The sequence below is a fragment of the Ahaetulla prasina genome, chromosome 4 (assembly GCF_028640845.1).
Source record: "Ahaetulla prasina isolate Xishuangbanna chromosome 4, ASM2864084v1, whole genome shotgun sequence".
NCBI lineage: Eukaryota > Metazoa > Chordata > Lepidosauria > Squamata > Colubridae > Ahaetulla > Ahaetulla prasina.
The window spans coordinates 88,581,439-88,599,642 of record NC_080542.1 but is presented as its reverse complement, the minus strand read 5'-3'; the positions used below and the strand labels follow the sequence as shown (position 1 = coordinate 88,599,642).

The 18,204-nt window shown below is 39.3% G+C and overlaps 1 protein-coding gene across 1 annotated transcript in view; it reads left to right on the top strand.

Annotated features, from left to right (window-relative positions):
- Positions 1-18,204, top strand: part of LOC131198229 (collagen alpha-6(VI) chain-like) — a 111,813-nt gene that overhangs the window by 33,867 nt on the left and 59,742 nt on the right. Inside the window, exons 13-20 of the mRNA XM_058182721.1 lie at positions 1,341-1,394; positions 1,488-1,559; positions 1,666-1,692; positions 2,019-2,063; positions 2,208-2,261; positions 4,257-4,319; positions 6,392-6,457; positions 16,644-16,697. Of these exons, the coding sequence (XP_058038704.1) occupies positions 1,341-1,394; positions 1,488-1,559; positions 1,666-1,692; positions 2,019-2,063; positions 2,208-2,261; positions 4,257-4,319; positions 6,392-6,457; positions 16,644-16,697 (435 nt within the window). The remainder of the gene's footprint in view (positions 1-1,340; positions 1,395-1,487; positions 1,560-1,665; positions 1,693-2,018; positions 2,064-2,207; positions 2,262-4,256; positions 4,320-6,391; positions 6,458-16,643; positions 16,698-18,204) is intronic.

The window sequence follows — 18,204 nt, the reverse complement described above, 5'->3', positions numbered from 1 at the left end:
ATAAAAAAACATTAACATTCAGATGAAATAAAACAATTCATCTGGAAAATAGTTGGAGAGTTGGAAAACATGGTGCATCCCACATTATTTCAAGAAGTAGAGATGGATTGCAAGGAAGTGATTTCCATAGTTCAGGAATTATATAAGAAAAGATATCTGTTTCTCAATGTAGTTCTATAAATAGTAATGGCTTCAGAACAGAGCCTTCAACATTTATGTTTTGTGTGTCCTTAAGTGAGTATTGACTCCTAGCCACTGCCTGGTGAAGTCCCTGTAATTTTCTTGGCAAAATTTCAGAAATGGTTTGCCCTTGCTTCTCTTTCCTAGGGCTGCAAGTGACTGGCCCAATGCCACCCAGCTCACTTCATACTGACAGCAGAACTAGAACTCATGGTCTCCCAGTTTCTAGCTTTGTGCTTTAACCGCTATACTCATGATGGCAAACCTATGGCATGTGTGCCAGAGGTGGCATGCAGAGCCCTTTCTGTGCGCCATTTCCAGCTGCTCTTCTGCTTTTTGGTGCTTTCCCACATGCCAGAGCACCGGAAAACCAAAGACCAGCTGGCTGGTGTGGGTGCTCGTGCTCGAAACCCAAAGACCAAGTGGCCTTCGGGTTTCTTTTTGTTGTTGTTGTTGTTGAACAAGTTTTTATTGATTTTTTTAGTTTCCCTCCCTACACACATACATGATTTATGAATAGAGTATTGGCCATATCATATCTTATACAATTCAATATATTCAAATATATTTTACTTAGTTACAGCTTTTGCCAGAATATTCTTTTTTCATAGTTTTTATTCATTTCCTAATATTTCCTTGCTCATTTTATTAAGTCACATCTTCTTTCACCCTCAAGTTCTAATTTCTCCAATTTTATTCGTGTTCATTTTCTTTCATTCTTTTTTTTTAACTATTTCAATTTTTATCCTAATATATTTAAATATATTTAGGGTTGCCTTTCTTCCATTTCATCTTTTCCTTTTCACAGCAATCCTTTCTTCTCCTCTCACTCCTTTCCCTCCCTCCTTTCATCCTACCTACTTGGCCTTCAAGTTTTGACGCTTCGGTGCAGGCACTCTGGTTTGGGCACTCGGTGCCGAAAAGGTTCGCCATTACTGCACTATACTAAACTGGCTCTCTCAATGTTCTTCAGATCTGTAAAAGTCTAAATCAATTATGCGTAGAAAACAAAAGTCCATCATATTAAGTGTTGACGGTAATGCTAGCAGGTTCTCTTCATCAGAGGCCATTAGCATATCCTGTTAGCCATTTTGAAATAAAGATTTTGACTTGAATGTATCCGTTATTTCAATATTTACAATTTTAATTGATATTTTCAGGGTACAACTGGTTTTATGGGACATCCAGGATACCCAGGAAATGATGGAGAGCCGGTAAATTGTGTAAACTTTGAATTAATCCCTCAGTGTTTAGGGTAAGTACATATTTGATTATGTACTTACATACTATTTGATTTTCTGCTTCAGGGTCCCAGGGGAATCCCTGGAATTCAAGGAAAACAAGGTGATATAGGAGAATGTGGCACTAGGGGACAAAAAGTAAGAATTTACCCATTTCCTTTTGATCTTTTGTTTTGTTTTGCTTTTAATATATGTGTATTACATTAGTTTTATGTTTTAATGCATAACTGTTTAAATTTTTCAGGGTCAACGAGGACTACATGGAAAAAGGGTATAGTAAGAAAATATTTAATGTGTGCAAAATTTTAATTACTGCAGTTTATTTAACATTAATTTCTAGTCCAAGGCATTAGATCTTTATGATGCATAAGGTAGAAAGGCCTGGGTTCAAAAAGGGAAAAAAGGAAATTGTAGCAAGCATAATATAAAAATTTTCATACTATGTTAGAAAATGAAATTCAGGTCAAAGTGATGGGAAAAAAAGCTGACAATATTCAGTCACCTACTGAAACTGACATATATTTAACTTCTATGGATAGTATTATGTTGGATAATAAATAAGTAAAAACTGAGCTGATACTGATTTTATTCTCCCAGGGAGAGGATGGGGCTGATGGAGTTGATGGAATTCACGGGGAAGAGGTAAATAAAAGCTATTTCTTATTTTGTTATGTGCCAGGAATGTATATGTGTACATATATGGGTGTTAAGGTTCATTTTCACCCAGTGATATATGGTACACACACATAAACACACATAGATACACACACTTATTTTATTTTTTAGGGATCACTTGGATTTCCAGGACTAAAAGGCGAAAAGGGAGATTCAGGAGAAATGGTAATATTTAGAAATCTTCTGTTGCCTTACTTTTGAAAATCAGCAAAATTTCGGCATCTCTGGTGCATTATTTAGCACTTGAAAGACTCCAGTGCTTTCTATTAAAGCAATCAATTTGCATAACTCTTCAAAATTCAATGGTTCCTCCCAGCCAAAATTTTTCTTTCAGATGAGGTTAGATGCTTTTCTAGATTCTCCATGAGATACTTCTTTGGGAGCAATCAATAATATTAAAATGGTGGGTGCAACTAGTCAATCAACGCATTACTCCTTTTTGTGCATGTACAGTCATAAGTGGAAGGAGATGGGTGATGGGAACGATGAGAAGATTAATAATAGTGCAGATTTAGTAAATAGTTTGACAGTGTTGAGGGAATTATTTGTTTAACAGAGTGATGGCCTTCAGGGAAAACCGTTCTTGTGTCTAGTTGTTCTGACGTGCAGTGCTCTATAGCGTCATTTTGAGGGTAGGAATTGAAACAGTTTATGTCCTGGATGTGAGGGATCTGTAAATATTTTCACGGCCCTCTTCTTGATTCGTGCAGTATACAGGTCCTCAATGGAAGGCAGGTTGGTAACAATTGTTTTTTTCTGCAATTCTAATTATCCTCTGAAGTCTGTGTCTGTCTTGTTGGGTTGCAGAACCAAACCAGACAGTTATAGAGATGCAGATGACAGACTCAATAATTCCTCTGTAGAACTGGATCAGCAGCTCCTTGGGCAGTTTGAGCTTACTGAGTTGGCGCAGAAAGAACATTCTTTGTTGTCCTTTTTTGATGACGCTTTTGATGTTAGCTGTCCATTTTAGATCTTGTGAAATGGTAGAACCTAGAAATTTGAAGGTTTCTACTGTTGATACTGTGTTGTCTATTGTGAGAGGTGGAAGTATGGAGGGGTTTCTCCTAAAGTCTACCACCATTTCTACGGTTTTGAGTAAGTTCAGTTCCAGATTGTTCTGGTCACACCACAAGGCTAGTCGTTCAACCTCTGTCTGTATGCGTTTTCTTAATGTTGAGTTTCAAGTCAACTTTTGCACTCTCCTCCTTTAACTGCATCAAGAGGCTCTTTAGTTCCTCTTCACTTTCTGCAATTAGGGTGGTATCATCTGCATTTCTGAGATTGTTGATATTTCTCCTGGCAATCTTAATTCCAATTTGTGATTCACCTAGCCCCGTCTTTCTCATGATGTGCTCTGCATATAAGTTAAATAGGAAGGGTAACAGTATACAGTATATGGTCTGGTACTTCCATCTCTCTAAGAAGTTGCCACAATTTGTTGTCATTCACACAAACAAAGGCTTTAGCATAGTCAATGAAGCAGAAGTAGGTGTTTTTCTGGAACTCCCTAGTTTTCTCCATGATCCAGCATATGTTGGCAATTTGATCTCTAGCATCCTCTGCCTCTTCGAAATTCTGCCTGTACTTTTGGTATTTCTCAGTCCACATACCGCTGGAGCCTAGCTTGTAGGATTTTGAGCATAACTTTGCTAGTATGTGAAATGAGTGCAATGGTGCAGTAGTTTGAACATTCTTTGGCATTGCCCTTCTTTGGGATTGTAATGTAAACTGATCTTTTCCAATCCTGTGGCCACTGTTGAGTTTTCCAAATTTGCTGGCAAATTGAGCATAGCACTTTTACTGCATCATCTTTTAAGATTTTGAATAGATCAACTGGAATACTGTCACCTCTAGTAGCTTAGGAAGTTCAGACTTCCTAAGGCCCATTTGATTTCACATTCCAGGATGACTGGCTCAAGATCAGTGACCATCCCATTGTGGTTATCAGGGACGTTAAGCTCATTCTTGTATAGTTCTTCTGTGTAATTTTGTCACCCCTTCTTAATCTTAAATCAGGATATAGCACAGGGTTATTATTAAAATATTATCAAAGTGAAGTGTTTGTCAATTTAAAGCAATTGCAATTCAATCTAACATGAATTTTGAAGCAAATAAATCTAAGCAGAATGTTTTTAAACAAGTATCATATATCTTTAGGGCAATACAGGACCCAAAGGCCCTCATGGTGATCTGGGATCAAAAGGCTTCCAAGGAGATTATGTAAGTTTATTAAATAATACTTGTAATACATTGTATTGCATTGCATTTTATGACATGTATGCATGTTTGTATGTTCAAGAGAAATAAAAATAAAGGATATTTTCTGTTTGACTATAGAATAATTACTTTTAACTAGAAAATCTTAGCATCCATGAATGTAGTAAGCAAGAATGTCTGCAGCAGTAGAGGGGGTGTCAAAAAATCAGGATGGCAACTGTGATTCCATAATCAATGTCCTCCATATTTTTCACCCGCACACACACAAAGTTACCATATTTATGCTTTTGCTTCTGCTGCATACATTCCTGGGTGGTAGATCTTGTTCAATGTTTAACAGGCTATATGACTTGGGACTAAGATGAAGCTATGAGCAAATATCATGCACTAGTGAAGAAATCAATTACCTAAACTAGAGATGTAATATGTGTGTTGGAAGTTTTACAAGTGATTACTAGGGTTTTTTGGGGTGTGGACCCCAAAGCCAAAATTTGGCTAATTGCCAAAAACTAGCAACATGGTTCTGAAAAATGTACTGCAGGAACTAAGTGAAAGAATTATTTTAATGATCTAATGCAGTGTTTGTCAGTTTTAGCCATTTTAAAATCTGTGACCTTCAACACACAGACTTCCTCAGCTACATGCTAAGTGAGAAATTCTGCAAGTTGAAAAAGACCATATTAAAATGATCACGGTAGAGCAACTCTGATTTAATAGGGTTACCATCAGGGGTGAAATGCTTCCAGTTCGGACCGGATCACGTGATCTGGTAGCGATGGTGGCTGGTGGTTTGGAGAACCGGTAGCAAAACTCCCTGGCCCCGCCCCCTGCCCCTGCTGAGCTGCACCATCATCAGAGGTTGTTTTTTTTAACTTTTAAAAGCATTTTTTCTTCAGCCGAAAAAATCCTTTTAAAAGTAAAGAAAAAAGGCCTTTGTTGATCGCACGGCTCAGCTGGGATCATCAGAACCCTTTAAAAGTTTTTTTTAAACAACCTCTTGGCTAAAGAGGTTGTAAAAAAAAGGTTTTAAAAGGCTCCTCTGGCTATCCTAGCTGAGTTGCCTGATCATCAGAATCTTTAAAAACATGTTTTTTACAAGCTCTTTGGCTGAAGAGGTTGTTAAAACAATCTTTTGAAGAGGTTCTGGGCTGCAATCAGGCAACTTCAGCTGGGATCGTCAGAGGAGCCTTTTAAAATCTTTTTTTCCTCTGGCGATCCCAGCTGAGTTGCCTCATCATCACAGGCTTTTAAAATCACATTTTTACAACCTCTTACAACAGCTTTTTGTGGCTCTCTGAGGTTCCTACTTGTTGCAGGGGCCATTTTGGGTGAGGTGCAGCTGCTTTTACATTGTGTGTGAGTCAGTTGTGTTGTGTTGTGTGTGTGTAAAGTGTGAAAGTTGGTTTTTGGTACCTCTTATTGTTTTTTATACTTTGTTTATTATTTTTATTATTTATTGTTATTGGCCACGCCCACCCATCATCTGACCACCAACCCATGCCCACCAATTAAACCATGCCCACAGAACCGGTAGGGAAAAATTTTAGATTTCACTCCTGGTTACCATATCTGCAAAGGTAAAAATCCTCTTCTTGAAGTCTCAAATATGAAAAAGAGGACAAATGGGATGATTACTAACCCTGGGTATCTCTAAAGGCCTTCATTTACCATCAATGAATAAATAGTCATTAATTGCAAAAGAGTTATTTCCCCATATCTAAGTTCACCCAAGGAGATTCAAGAATATTTTTCAGACCTGTATTGTTGTTATATTATTGTGTAATTGGAACTTCAAATAAGATATGCATAGAAAAAGACATATGTACTTTTTATAATAATATTACTTTATTTCTCAAGCTCGCACCCATACAGAGGAACAGAGCTTCAAAGGCGCAGTTGCAATGCATATATCATTTTGGTTCACCTTCTGGCCCCACCCAATCCCTGCTGTCTAGACTAATCTGACTAGATTACCTATTGTGTGATAAACTTTATGAATGGACATGCTGGTTGTTCAAAATTGATAATCTTAAAGGTAATTCTCTAATCGAATGGTTATCATATTTATATTACAGGGTGAACCTGGACAAGACAATAACATAAGAGGAGCAAAAGGCTTCAAAGGGCTGTCAGGAAGGATGGTAATTGTTATTCATATTCAAATCAGGTCTATCAGAAGATATTGAGGAATGTAACCACCATAAATAACTTGTGTCTTCAAAGTAGAATGGTTTAGCAAAACATTTGCCTAGTCTTTTGTGCAAAGCCTTCAAAAGATGAGGGAATACAGATACCTTTTGAATTGTTAAAACTGCTGCTTTTCTTTACATGTGAAGATGAATTTCAGCAATTGAAATAGCTGAGGGAAAGATAAAGCTGCTTTAATGAAGAGAAAGGCTGTTACATGATGCAAAGCATCTCTTGTGAAAGTCTTGCACAGCCCTAGATAAAATGTCTAGGTAAAAAAGAAGGGTGAATATGATTTATTTAGAGAATTTTCAACAAAATTTATGACAAAAGAAAGAATTCAGGCACTTGACATCCTGTTGGATTAGGATGGGGACTGGGGATAAAGAGAAATACTTAAATCCCACCATGACACCTTAATACCATAAAAAGAAACCTGGTGCCCACATTTTAAATAAGATTTGAATCTTGGTGACCTTTAAATTTCCTTCATTCCCATGATGCTTTTAGCCTTGGGGGAAAAAGTGGGGGAGGAAGGTGCAATTAAAGATTTCTGTTGAGGCTAGCTGCAGCCTAGTGATAACATCTAGGGAGGAAATAGTCTAACCATACTGAAAATTGAGAGATATGTTACTAATACTTTACTTATTAAACATAAAATTATGCTTTTTGGGGGAGGCAGCCTTATTCCAGGTCACAACAATAAAATACAAGTAATTGACATATTAGAGTATTATGAAGTACACCCAGAGAAACAAGTTTCACTGGTTTTCCTTGATGCCCAAAAAGCTTTTGATAATTTAAATTGGAGATTTATGACATAACAAATTAAAAGAATGAAATTTGGATCCAAATTTGAAAAGATGATTGAAAAATATATTCAAAGCAAACTGCAAGGGTGATTATCAATCAAGACACAACAGATAGATGTGAAATAACAAAAGAAGTACAACAAGGATGCCCACTTTCCTCCCTTCTCTTTATACTATCATTGGAGCCACTCTTAAAAAAATTAGGGAAGATCGGGAGATAAAAGGATTGAAAATAAAAAATGAGTATAAACTACAAGCTTTTGCAGATGATTTGGTTTTTATTATTGATGAACCTTTAAAATCAGGTCCCAAATTTATTTTAAAAAATAGAAAAATTTGGCATGGTGGGAGGTTTAAAAATCAATAGGATGAAATCCAAATTACTAACAAAAAACCTCACAAAAAAACAAGAGACAGAATTAGAAAATAACATGAACATTCAGATAACAAAAAAATAAAATATCTAGGAATTTAGCTAACAGCAAGAGGCTCCTCAATCAAAAAAGATAACTATGACAAATTAATACTGCAAATTGAGAAAGATTTGGAAAATTGGAAGAACTTACAAATTTCATGGATGGGAAGAGTGGCAGCAATAAAAATGAATATCTTGCCCAAAATCCTGTTCCTCTTCCAGTTATACCGATAAAAATAGAAAAAAAATATTTTGACTTATTAAATAGATTGACCTCAAAATTTATATGGCAAGGAAGAAAGCCTAGAATTAGACTAAAAACCCTACAGGATACTAAAGATGGGGGGAATAGCCCTATCAGATTGGGAAATTTATTACCAAGCAACATGCCTGACATGGTTAAAGGAATGAATGGAGTTGGAAACAAAAGAATTTTAACAATAGAAGGGCATGACCTACAAATAGGATGCATTCTTGTGGGATCAAAAGTACAAAAATCATGGGTATTTTAGGAGACACATAATTAGGAATTCATTATTATTAATTTGGAATAAAATTAAAAAACAACATTATACGAATATACCATCTTGTATTTCCCCCAACGAAACACTAACATATCCAAATTTAATAGACTGGGCTAAAATAATTAGAGGGAGTGGCTCAGGGGCTAGGACGTTGAGCTTGTCGTTTGAAAGGTCGGCAGCTCGGAGGTTCGAATTCCTAGTGCTGCTGTGTAACGGGGTAAGCTCCCATTACTTGTCCCAGCTTCTGCCAACCTAGCAGTTTCGAAAGCACGTAAAAATGCAAGTAGAAAAAATAGGGACCACCTTTGGTGGGAAGGTAACAGTGTTTCGTGCACCTTTGGTGTTGAGTCATGCCGGCCACATGACCACAGACATGTCTTCGGATAGCGCTGGCTCTTCGGCTTTGAAACAGAGATGAGCACCACCCCCTAGAGTCGGCAATGACTAGCATGTATGTGCAAGGGGAACCTTTACCTTTACCTTAAAATAATTAGGTATAGGGACATATCAAATTAATTGAGAAAATTAAAAACAAAACAAGAATTGGAACAAGATTTGAATAGGGAAGTTGAATGGTGGACGTACTTCCAAATTAGATCAAAATACATAGAAGATACAAAAATTAATCAGATACAATTGGAGCAAAATGAATTGGATAAAATAATATATAGGAAGGATCAAAAATTAATCAGTAAAACATATAATTTCCTGTTATGCTATAAAATGGAAGAGGAAATATTATAGGAAACTATGATTAAATGGGCAAGAAACTTTAACCATACAGTAGAATTAGAGAAGCGGGAAAAGATGTGGAGAACAAATATGAAATTGACTATATTGATAGCATACAAGGAAAACCAAATTAAAATGTTTCATAGATGGCATCTTCCACCAGCTAGAATAGCAAAGATGTTCCCTAGTAACTCACCAAAGTGTTGGAAGTGTAAGAGTAACTACGGAACATATTATCATCTCTGGTGAACATGCCCAGTGGCAAAACAATATTGGGCTAAAATTAAAAAGTGGTTAAAAGAGATAATAGAGAAATCAATAAAGGGAGAGCCAAAACAATTCTTATTAGGGATCTCAACAGAAAACCACACAAATGATACACAATACTTAATATTATACATATTAACAGAGGCACGTATAGCATATGCGCAAAATTGGAAAAAAGAGAACCCACCAACAGAGGAAGAATTAATTAAGAAAATTCTAGAATGCGCTGAGATGGATAAACTCACAAAAGAAATCAAAGAAAAAGAAGATACAGAATATTATAAGGTCTGGTGCAGATGGTATGAATGGTTAGAAAATAGGAAAGATAAGAAAACTGAATGGGCTTCTGGGTGGTGCCACCTTTCTCGCTGGGTGCTAATTTATGGCACTCCGCATTGAATATGGTAAAAGCCGGATTTAACAACTGATTGAAAGAGAGAGAGACAGAGCAAGGGGGAGGAATTGGGTAGATTCCCCTAGGGGCTTTGTTTTTGTAATACAAAGTCCTGAACGGTCGAATCCCCTTATTTACCCCTCCCTCACCTCCAGTATTCTCTGCGCTCCTGAAAAAGCAGGAAAAGAGGAAGGTGTCCACTTCTGCTAGCAATTGATTTCTTTTTGTGGATACGAAAAGCAGTCGGAACGAGTGTGAGGAACAATTATTGGTTTGCAAGTATTTTTGATTTTCTGACTTCCGCCCCCCCTTCAGTTTCGTTTTAGAGAAACTGAAAGCAGAGCGATACATCAAAGGGAGCTTTGCTGTTGAATCGAAACTGAATGGAGATTTATCTTATGGTGTTTGACTGTGGACTGTTGGATTATATTACGCTGTTTAAGTACTTTACAAGGGGATTCTCAGCAGGAATTTTGTTATGGAGGTTCTTTCAGAAGAATGGATTCGTGACTTTATATAGGGCTACACAGAAAGTATGTATTTAATTATTCAAAAATACGAATTGATAAAAAATGGGGACGTTTTGGATGAGAGTTTGGAGCAAATTAACCAGTGCAATTATTCGGAAAATGGAATGGAGGACATACAAATAAAAGTGGATAAATATGAAGATTTGATCGTGAAGAAACAAGGTGATCTAAAGAAGTTTTCTTTAAATAGTTTGGATGAGCTGCCTGAATTTGTGCTACAGGAGATTGTCCCTCAAATGGAAAAGACTCACAAGCTTAATGTTTCCCAAGAGTTCTCTTTTTGGACTGATGGAATATACGGCAGTAATTTTTGGATTTCTGGACATAAGGAATTACTAGGAAATATTGTGATTGACTTTTAAAAGGAGCAACGAAGGAAAGACAGAGATTAATGCACCAAAAAATGGCAAGAGACAAAAGTATTATTTTGAAACAAGGTTTTTAAAATATTAATAGACAAAATATTAGTGTCCCGAAAGACAATTTGTGATTATAAGAGACTAGATATTTGGATATACTGGATTTTGATGAGGAAGGACTAAAGTTGAATAGATATTGTAATTAATTAAATAATATTGTAATTTTCTATTGAAATTTTATAAATTTTATAATCTGTTGTATTGAATTTTAAATAGAATATTCTTGAAAGATCTTATGTAAGAAAGACTTGGAAATTATATAATTATATGGTTATATGGTTATAGAAGCTATAAGGAGATATTCTCTGAACTGGATTGGATTTTTATGCTTTAGCTGGTTTTAAATATTTTAGGATTAATTTGTTCTACTGATTTATATATTTTATTACTGTTTATTGTTAATTTTTTGAAGGATTTGGTTATGTAAGGAGGAAGTCAGAGCTAGAGAGGGAGAATTGGTATAATAGTTTGGGGAAAAATTTTTAGCATATGTTTGTTTTATTTTTAACTATACCTTGTGTTTGTTCCGGGAAGCCAGGGGGGGAGGGGGGAGGGGGTTTGTGAAGGGAGAGGGGTTGGGGGGAAAGGGGGGGGAAAAATTTTTTGTAAAACTTTTCGAATAAAAAAAAAAAAAGAAAACTGAATAATAGGGTAGAATGTAGATGAAATAAAGGAAGATAGATCATAAAATAAAATAAGATAGGATTAAAATATGTATATACAGTAAGAAAGGACCGCTCTGAATAGCTGATAAGAAATTGTGATATATATGTAAATGTTGCATGTCTATCTTATGTTTTAATGTGTTCAAATAAAAATTTAAAAAAAAATACAAAGAAGGAACAATGTTTCGTCTGGATGGAACTATTAAACCATTTAAAAGATTAAACTAATTTTAGGCTTCTGGGTGGCGCCACCTTTCTCGTTGGGTGCTAATTTATGGCACTCCGCATTGAATATGGTAAAAACCGGACATAACAACTGATCCCGGCTTAATTTCTCTCTCTGGTTGAAAGAGAGAGAAAGAGCAAGGGGGGGAACTGTGGTAGATTCCCCTAGGGGCTTTGTTTTTGTAATGCAAAGTCCTGAAAGGTCGAATCCCCTTACCCCTCCCCCAACCTCCAGTATTCACTGCGCTCCTGAAAAATCAGGAAAAGAGGAAGGTGTCTACTTCTGCTAGCAATTGATTTATTTTTGTGGTTACTAAAAGCAGGCGGAACAAGCGTGAGTGAACAATTATTGGTTTGCAAGTATTTTTGATTTTCTGACTTCTACCTTTTTTTTTTTTTTAAAAGAGAAATTTCTGCCCCCCCTTCAGTTTCGTTTTAGAGAAACTGAAAGCAGAGCGATACATCAAAGGGAGCTTTGCTGTTGAATCGAAACTGAATGGAGATTTTATCTTATTGTGTTTGACTGTGGACTGTTGGATTATATTACGTTGTTTAAGTACTTTACAAGCACAGAAAGTATGTATTTAATTATTCAAAAATACGAATTGATAAAAAATGGGGACATTTTGGATGAGAGCTTGGAGCAAATTAACCAGTGCAACCATTCGGAAAATGGAATGCAGGAGATACAAATAAAAGTGGATAAATATGAAGAATTGATCGTGAAGAAACAAGGTGATGTAAAGAAGTTTTCTTTAAATAGTTTGGATGAACTGCCTGAATTTGTGCTACAGGAGATTGTCCCTCAAATGGAAAAGACTCACAAGCTTAATGTTTCCCAAGAGTTCTCTTTTTGGACTGATGGAATATACGGCAGTAATTTTTGGATTCTTGGACATAAGGAATTACTAGGAAATATTGTGATTGACTTTTTAAAAGGAGTAACGAAGGAAACACAGAGATTAATGCACCAAAAAAAATGGCAAGAGACAAAAGTATTATTCTTGAAACAAGGTTTTTTAAAATATTAAAAGACAAAAATATTAGTGTTCCGGAAAGACAATTTGTGAGGAATCTGGAAGAAATGGGTTGATTATATGTTTTATATCTATCATAAAAGACTAGATATTTGGATCTATACTGGATTTTGATGAGGAAGGACTAAAGTTGAATAGATATTTTAATTTTTTGTATTGAAATTTTATAAGGTGTTGCACTAAATTTTAAATAGAATATTTTCAAAAGATCTTATGGTTATAGAAGTTATAAGGGACATATTTTTTGAATTGGATTGGATTTTTATGCTTTAGTTGGTTTTAAATACTTTAGGATTAATTTGTTCTATTGATTTATATATTTTACTATTGTTAATTCTTAATTTTTATTTTTTTTTATTTTTTTATTTTTTTGAAGGATTTTGGTTATGTTAGGAGGAAGTCAGAGCTAGAGAAGGAAAATTGGTATAATAGTTTTGGGAGAAAATTTTCTTAGCATATGTTTGTCTTATTTTTAACTATACCTTGTGCTTGTTCCGGGAAGCCAGGGGGGAGGGGGGAGGGTATTAGTGAAGGGAGGGGGGTTGGGGGGAAAGGGGGAAAAATTTTCTGTAAAACTTTTTGAATAAAAAAAAACAAACTAATTTTAGTACAATATTACGCTAGTGTTTGATAACAATACTAATTACAGATTGGCTTAACAGTTTTCTCTGATACTTTTTGTGAGTTTCATAAATGCATGTGCTAAGTTGTCCCTTCCATGTACCTTTTTATATATGACCTTATAGAAATGAATAGCACAAAAATGGAAATGTTACGTATTTGTTACATATCCGGGGGAACCCGTCGGCGAGAGTATGTCCAGTCCCAGCGCGCGCTCATGACATTATTTCAGTTGGTCCGAAGACAGGGGGGGAGGGGATTGTGCAGAGCAGAGAGTGTTTTTCCATCTGTACGGTAAGTGGGAGAGGCAGATATGGCAGAGGCAGGGGGCCGTATCGTTCTTTGGGAGCACGTGTTCGATGTTTAAAAGCGATCACGTGCTCCGGCCCCCCAGTCCTCACTCATTCCCCGGATGGTCAAGACCCTCAGAGTTTGGGTCTTCGGCTGATGCTTTGCAATGCCTGGTCCGTGGTTAATAAGGCTCCCCTGATTTGTGATCTTATTCAGAGGGAGTCCGCGGACTTTATGGGCATTACGGAGACCTGGTTGGGCACAGAAGGGGGTGTACCCCTGGTTGAACTGTGCCCTCCGGGTTTCCGGGCATTTCATCAGCCGAGGGCCCAAGGTAGGGGTGGCGGTTGTGATTAAAGAAAGTCTGGAGCCGAGGGAGTCCACTGTTCCTCAGATAGCTGGTTGTGAATCCCTCCTTGTGAAGTGGGGCCATCGGAATCAGATGGGACTGTTGATCACGTACCTGGCTCCTTGCTGCGTGACTACGGCCCTACCTGAGCTACTAGAGGTGCTTGCTGGCGTGGCGGTTGAGATTCCCAGACTTATGGTCTTGGGGGATTTCAACTTGCCATCGGCCGGCTTGTCATCAACGGTGGTTCAGGAGTTCCAGGCCTCCATGACAGCCTTGGACCTGATTCAAGTAACTGATGGCCCTACACACAGCGGGGGAGGCGCGCTAGACCTGATTTTTATCTCTGGTCAGTGGGTTAATGATCTGGTTTTAGGAGATATAGTGAAGGAACCGGTGTCATGGTCAGATCATTTTCTTCTTCGCCTAGACTTTCAGACCGCCGCCCACCACCGCAGGGAGACGGAACCAATGCGTTGGTTCCGTCCCAGGCACCTGATGGACCTGGAGAGGTTTCTGACGGAGCTTGGGCCGTTTCCTGAGGATCTTACCCACGGCACGACTGAAGAACTGGTTCCGGCCTGGGAACGGGCCGCGGCTGGGGCTTTGGACCGTGTTGTGCCTTTGCGGCCTCTGACCCAGCATAGATCTCAATTGGCTCCCTGTTTCTCCGAGGAGCTTAGAGAGATGAAATGCCAGAGAAGTCGCCTAGAGAGCACCTGGAGGTCCAGCTGTTCCGAGGCTGATCGGACACTAGTGAGGTCTTTTACTAAGACCTACCTAGTGGCAATGAAGGAGGCGAAACGTTCTTACGTTTCCACCCTCATTGCATCGGCAGATAACCGCCCGGCCGCCTTGTTTCGGGTGACCCGTTCCCTCCTTCATCAAGAGGGACGGGATGACCCCTTACAGGGACGAGCTGAGGAGTTTAACGGTTATCTATACGATAAAATCGTTCAGCTTCGGGATAGTTTGGACCAAGATTGCGGCGATCCAACCGGGATGACAGAGACACGTCTTGCCGATGTTATTTGGGATGAGTTTGATTCTGTGGCTCTCGAGGACGTGGACAGGTTGCTGGGGAGGTTACATGCAACTACATGTTTACTGGACCCGTGTCCTTCCTGGTTAGTGCTGGCTGCTCAGGAAGTGACACGAGGCTGGCTCCAGGGGATTATAAATGCTTCTTTGATGGAAGGGGTTTTCCCCGCTGCCTTGAAAGAGGTGGTGGTGAGACCCCTCCTCAAGAAGCCTTCCCTGGACCCAGCTATTTTGGGAAATTTTCGTCCAGTCTCCAACCTTCGCTTTGTGGCGAAGGTTGTAGAGAGTGTGGTTGCATGGCAGCTCCCCCAGCACCTGGAGGAAATTGTCTATCTAGACCCGTTCCAGTCCGGCTTCCGACCCGGTTATAGCACGGAGACGGCTTTGGTCGCGTTGGTGGATGACCTCTGGAGGGACAGGGACAGGGGTTGCTCCTCTGCCTTGGTCCTATTAGACCTCTCAGCGGCTTTTGATACCATCGACCATGGTATCCTGTTGCGCCGGTTGGAGGGATTGGGAGTGGGGGGCACCGTTTATCGGTGGTTCTCCTCTTATCTCTCTGACCGGTCGCAGACGGTGTTGACGGGGGGGCAGAGGTCGTCCTCGAGGCGCCTCACTTGTGGGGTGCCTCAGGGGTCGATTCTCTCGCCTACCCTGTTCAACATCTATATGAAGCCGCTGGGTGAGGTCATCATCTGTACGCTGATGATACTCAGCTGTACCTTTCCACCCCGGACCACCCCAATGAAGCGGTCGAAGTGCTGTCCCGGTGTCTGGAAGCTGTACGGGTCTGGATGGGGAGAAACAGACTCAAGCTCAATCCCTCCAAGACGGAGTGGCTGTGGATGCCGGCACCCCGGTACAGTCAGCTGCATCCACGGCTGACTGTTGGGGGTGAGTTAGTGACCCCAAAGGAGGTGGTTCGCAACTTGGGCATCCTCCTGGATGGACGGCTGTCCTTTGATGAACATCTGGCGGCCGTCTCCAGGAGGGCCTTTTACCAAGTTCGCTTGGTCCGCCAGTTGCGTCCCTTCCTTGACCGGGATGCCTTATGCACGGTCACTCACGCTCTGGTTACATCTAGGTTGGATTACTGCAATGCTCTCTACATGGGGCTGCCCTTGAGGTGCACCCGGAGGCTACAGTTAGTTCAGAATGCGGCTGCACGAGTGGTAACAGGAGCCGCTCGTGGCTCCCATGTAACACCACTACTTCGTAGCCTGCACTGGCTTCCTGTGGTTTTCCGGGTGCGCTTCAAGATTTTGGTTACCACCTTTAAAGCGCTCCATGGCTTAGGACCCGGGTACTTACGAGACCGCCTGCTGTTACCTTATGCCTCCCACCGACCCGTACGCTCTCACAGAGAGGGTCTCCTCAGGGTGCCGTCCACCAAACAGTGTCGGCTGGCGGCCCCCAGGAGCAGGGCCTTCTCTGTGGGGGCACCGACGCTCTGGAACGAACTTCCCCCTGGCTTACGTCAAGTGCCTGATCTTCGGACCTTCCGTCGTGAGCTCAAAACACACCTATTTATTCAAGTGGGACTGGCATAATAGTGTCAAATTTTAATTTGGGGCTTTATTAATATTTTTTAAAATTTTTAAACTGAATTTTAACCTGGTTTTATTATTTATATGTCTATTTTAAATATTTGGCCTATTTAATACGTTTTTTAGATTAATGTTTTACTTTGTATATTTATGTGTTTTTTATATGGCTGTACACCGCCTGAGTCCCTAGGGAGATAGGGCGGTATAAAAGTATGAATAAATAAATAAATAAATAAATATCAATTAACAGAAATATTAATCCTCTATTCAGGGAGAAAGAGGATTGAAAGGTTCAGATGGCTCTGCAGGATCCCCAGGAAATAAGGTGGGGCCCTTTATCTTCACTATCTACTTATCCTGGATGTGACAGAAAATTATGTCCTCATGGAATTGGCTGTCCATGCTGTCTAATGCAGCATTTCTCAATCTTTGCAACTTTAAGATATGTCAACTTCAACTCCCAGAATGGCTGGCTGGCTGGGGAATTTTGGGAACTGTCAAGTTTATGCGTCTTAAAGTAGCTAAGGTTAAGAAACACTGCTCTAATGTTTCATCTGTTCCTAGTCAGCAGGTTTCCTTCAAAGTAACGGCTGAGGAATTTAAGAGATTCTGTACACTTTGGGATTATATTTGGAATAAGTCAGACTAAAGAAGGAAATACTGTAATACTTGTATATCTTAGAACAACTTTAATCTGTCTGATGAAATAAAGATCATGAGGACATGAAAGGAAAAAAATGTTGGTTGCTTGCCATAGATAATTTATTCCTACAGATAAACTATTGTTGCTTTTCCCTTATTAAAGAAAAGGATACAGAAATTCCAGGCTAGACTAGAAGAAATCATAACTTCAGACTCACCAAAAGAGAAACTTATTTTTCTACTTATTATTTACACATTGTTAGCAACCAGAAAGAGGAAGAATTGGATCTGTTTATAAACATGTTGGAATGCTCACCATCAAATATATTTTAAACTAATATTTACTTTTTTCCTTATGGCTTTTTTTTTACCAGCTGGAGAAAATAAAATTCCTTGTTGAACTCTATTAATTACCACTGAATCACGAACAGTTTTGTGGTTTTTTTGCTACAACATATGGAGACATATGGAGTCTTCCTCAGGACATTTCATTTTTAATGTAGCTCTGCCAAAATAGCTTTCAGCACATCTGTTCTGCTACTGTAGATTGGGAAGGTCTGGATTTTTGTTTACTGTTCTTTTGGCATATCAAAATCATGTTCTCATTCACTGGAAGGAAAAGCAGATAAGGGTTGTTCCATAGAAATTCCAGACAAATAGACAGAGAATGTTCCTATTTTTGTATATAACACATTCAGTGCAATAGGCAGAAAATACTTAGTTCTGGAAGCCCTAAAGAATCCAAAATCGTTTGCTCAGAATCATATTCCAGAATGGGAGCGAAGCTTCGTCTCTTGCTGGATCTTTCTCTCTCTCTCCCACTCTTTCTCATGGGCCAGCCAGTGTCTTGGGGCTGAGAGGAAATCAAGGTCTCCCTGAGAGACCGAGGTACAGGAGCACCAACAAGGGCCAGAAGAAACAGACGTGAGATCCAACTCCTGCTCTGGAATATGGAGTGAATCTCCATTCCCCCCCTCCCCTCCCCTTGCCAGGCAAGGAGTGACTGGGAAGGGCAGGTGAGGGGCGGGGACAGCCACTGGTGGATTCAGCCAACAGGAAGCTAAAGCAAGGGGAAGAAACAGCCCGGGGTTCCCAGCACCCGTTGTTTTGGCCCACCTGCACCACGCCCCCCCTTGCACCATTATCTCATTCCAGCCGGTGAGGGCTGCGCTGCAAAGCTGCAAGTTTCT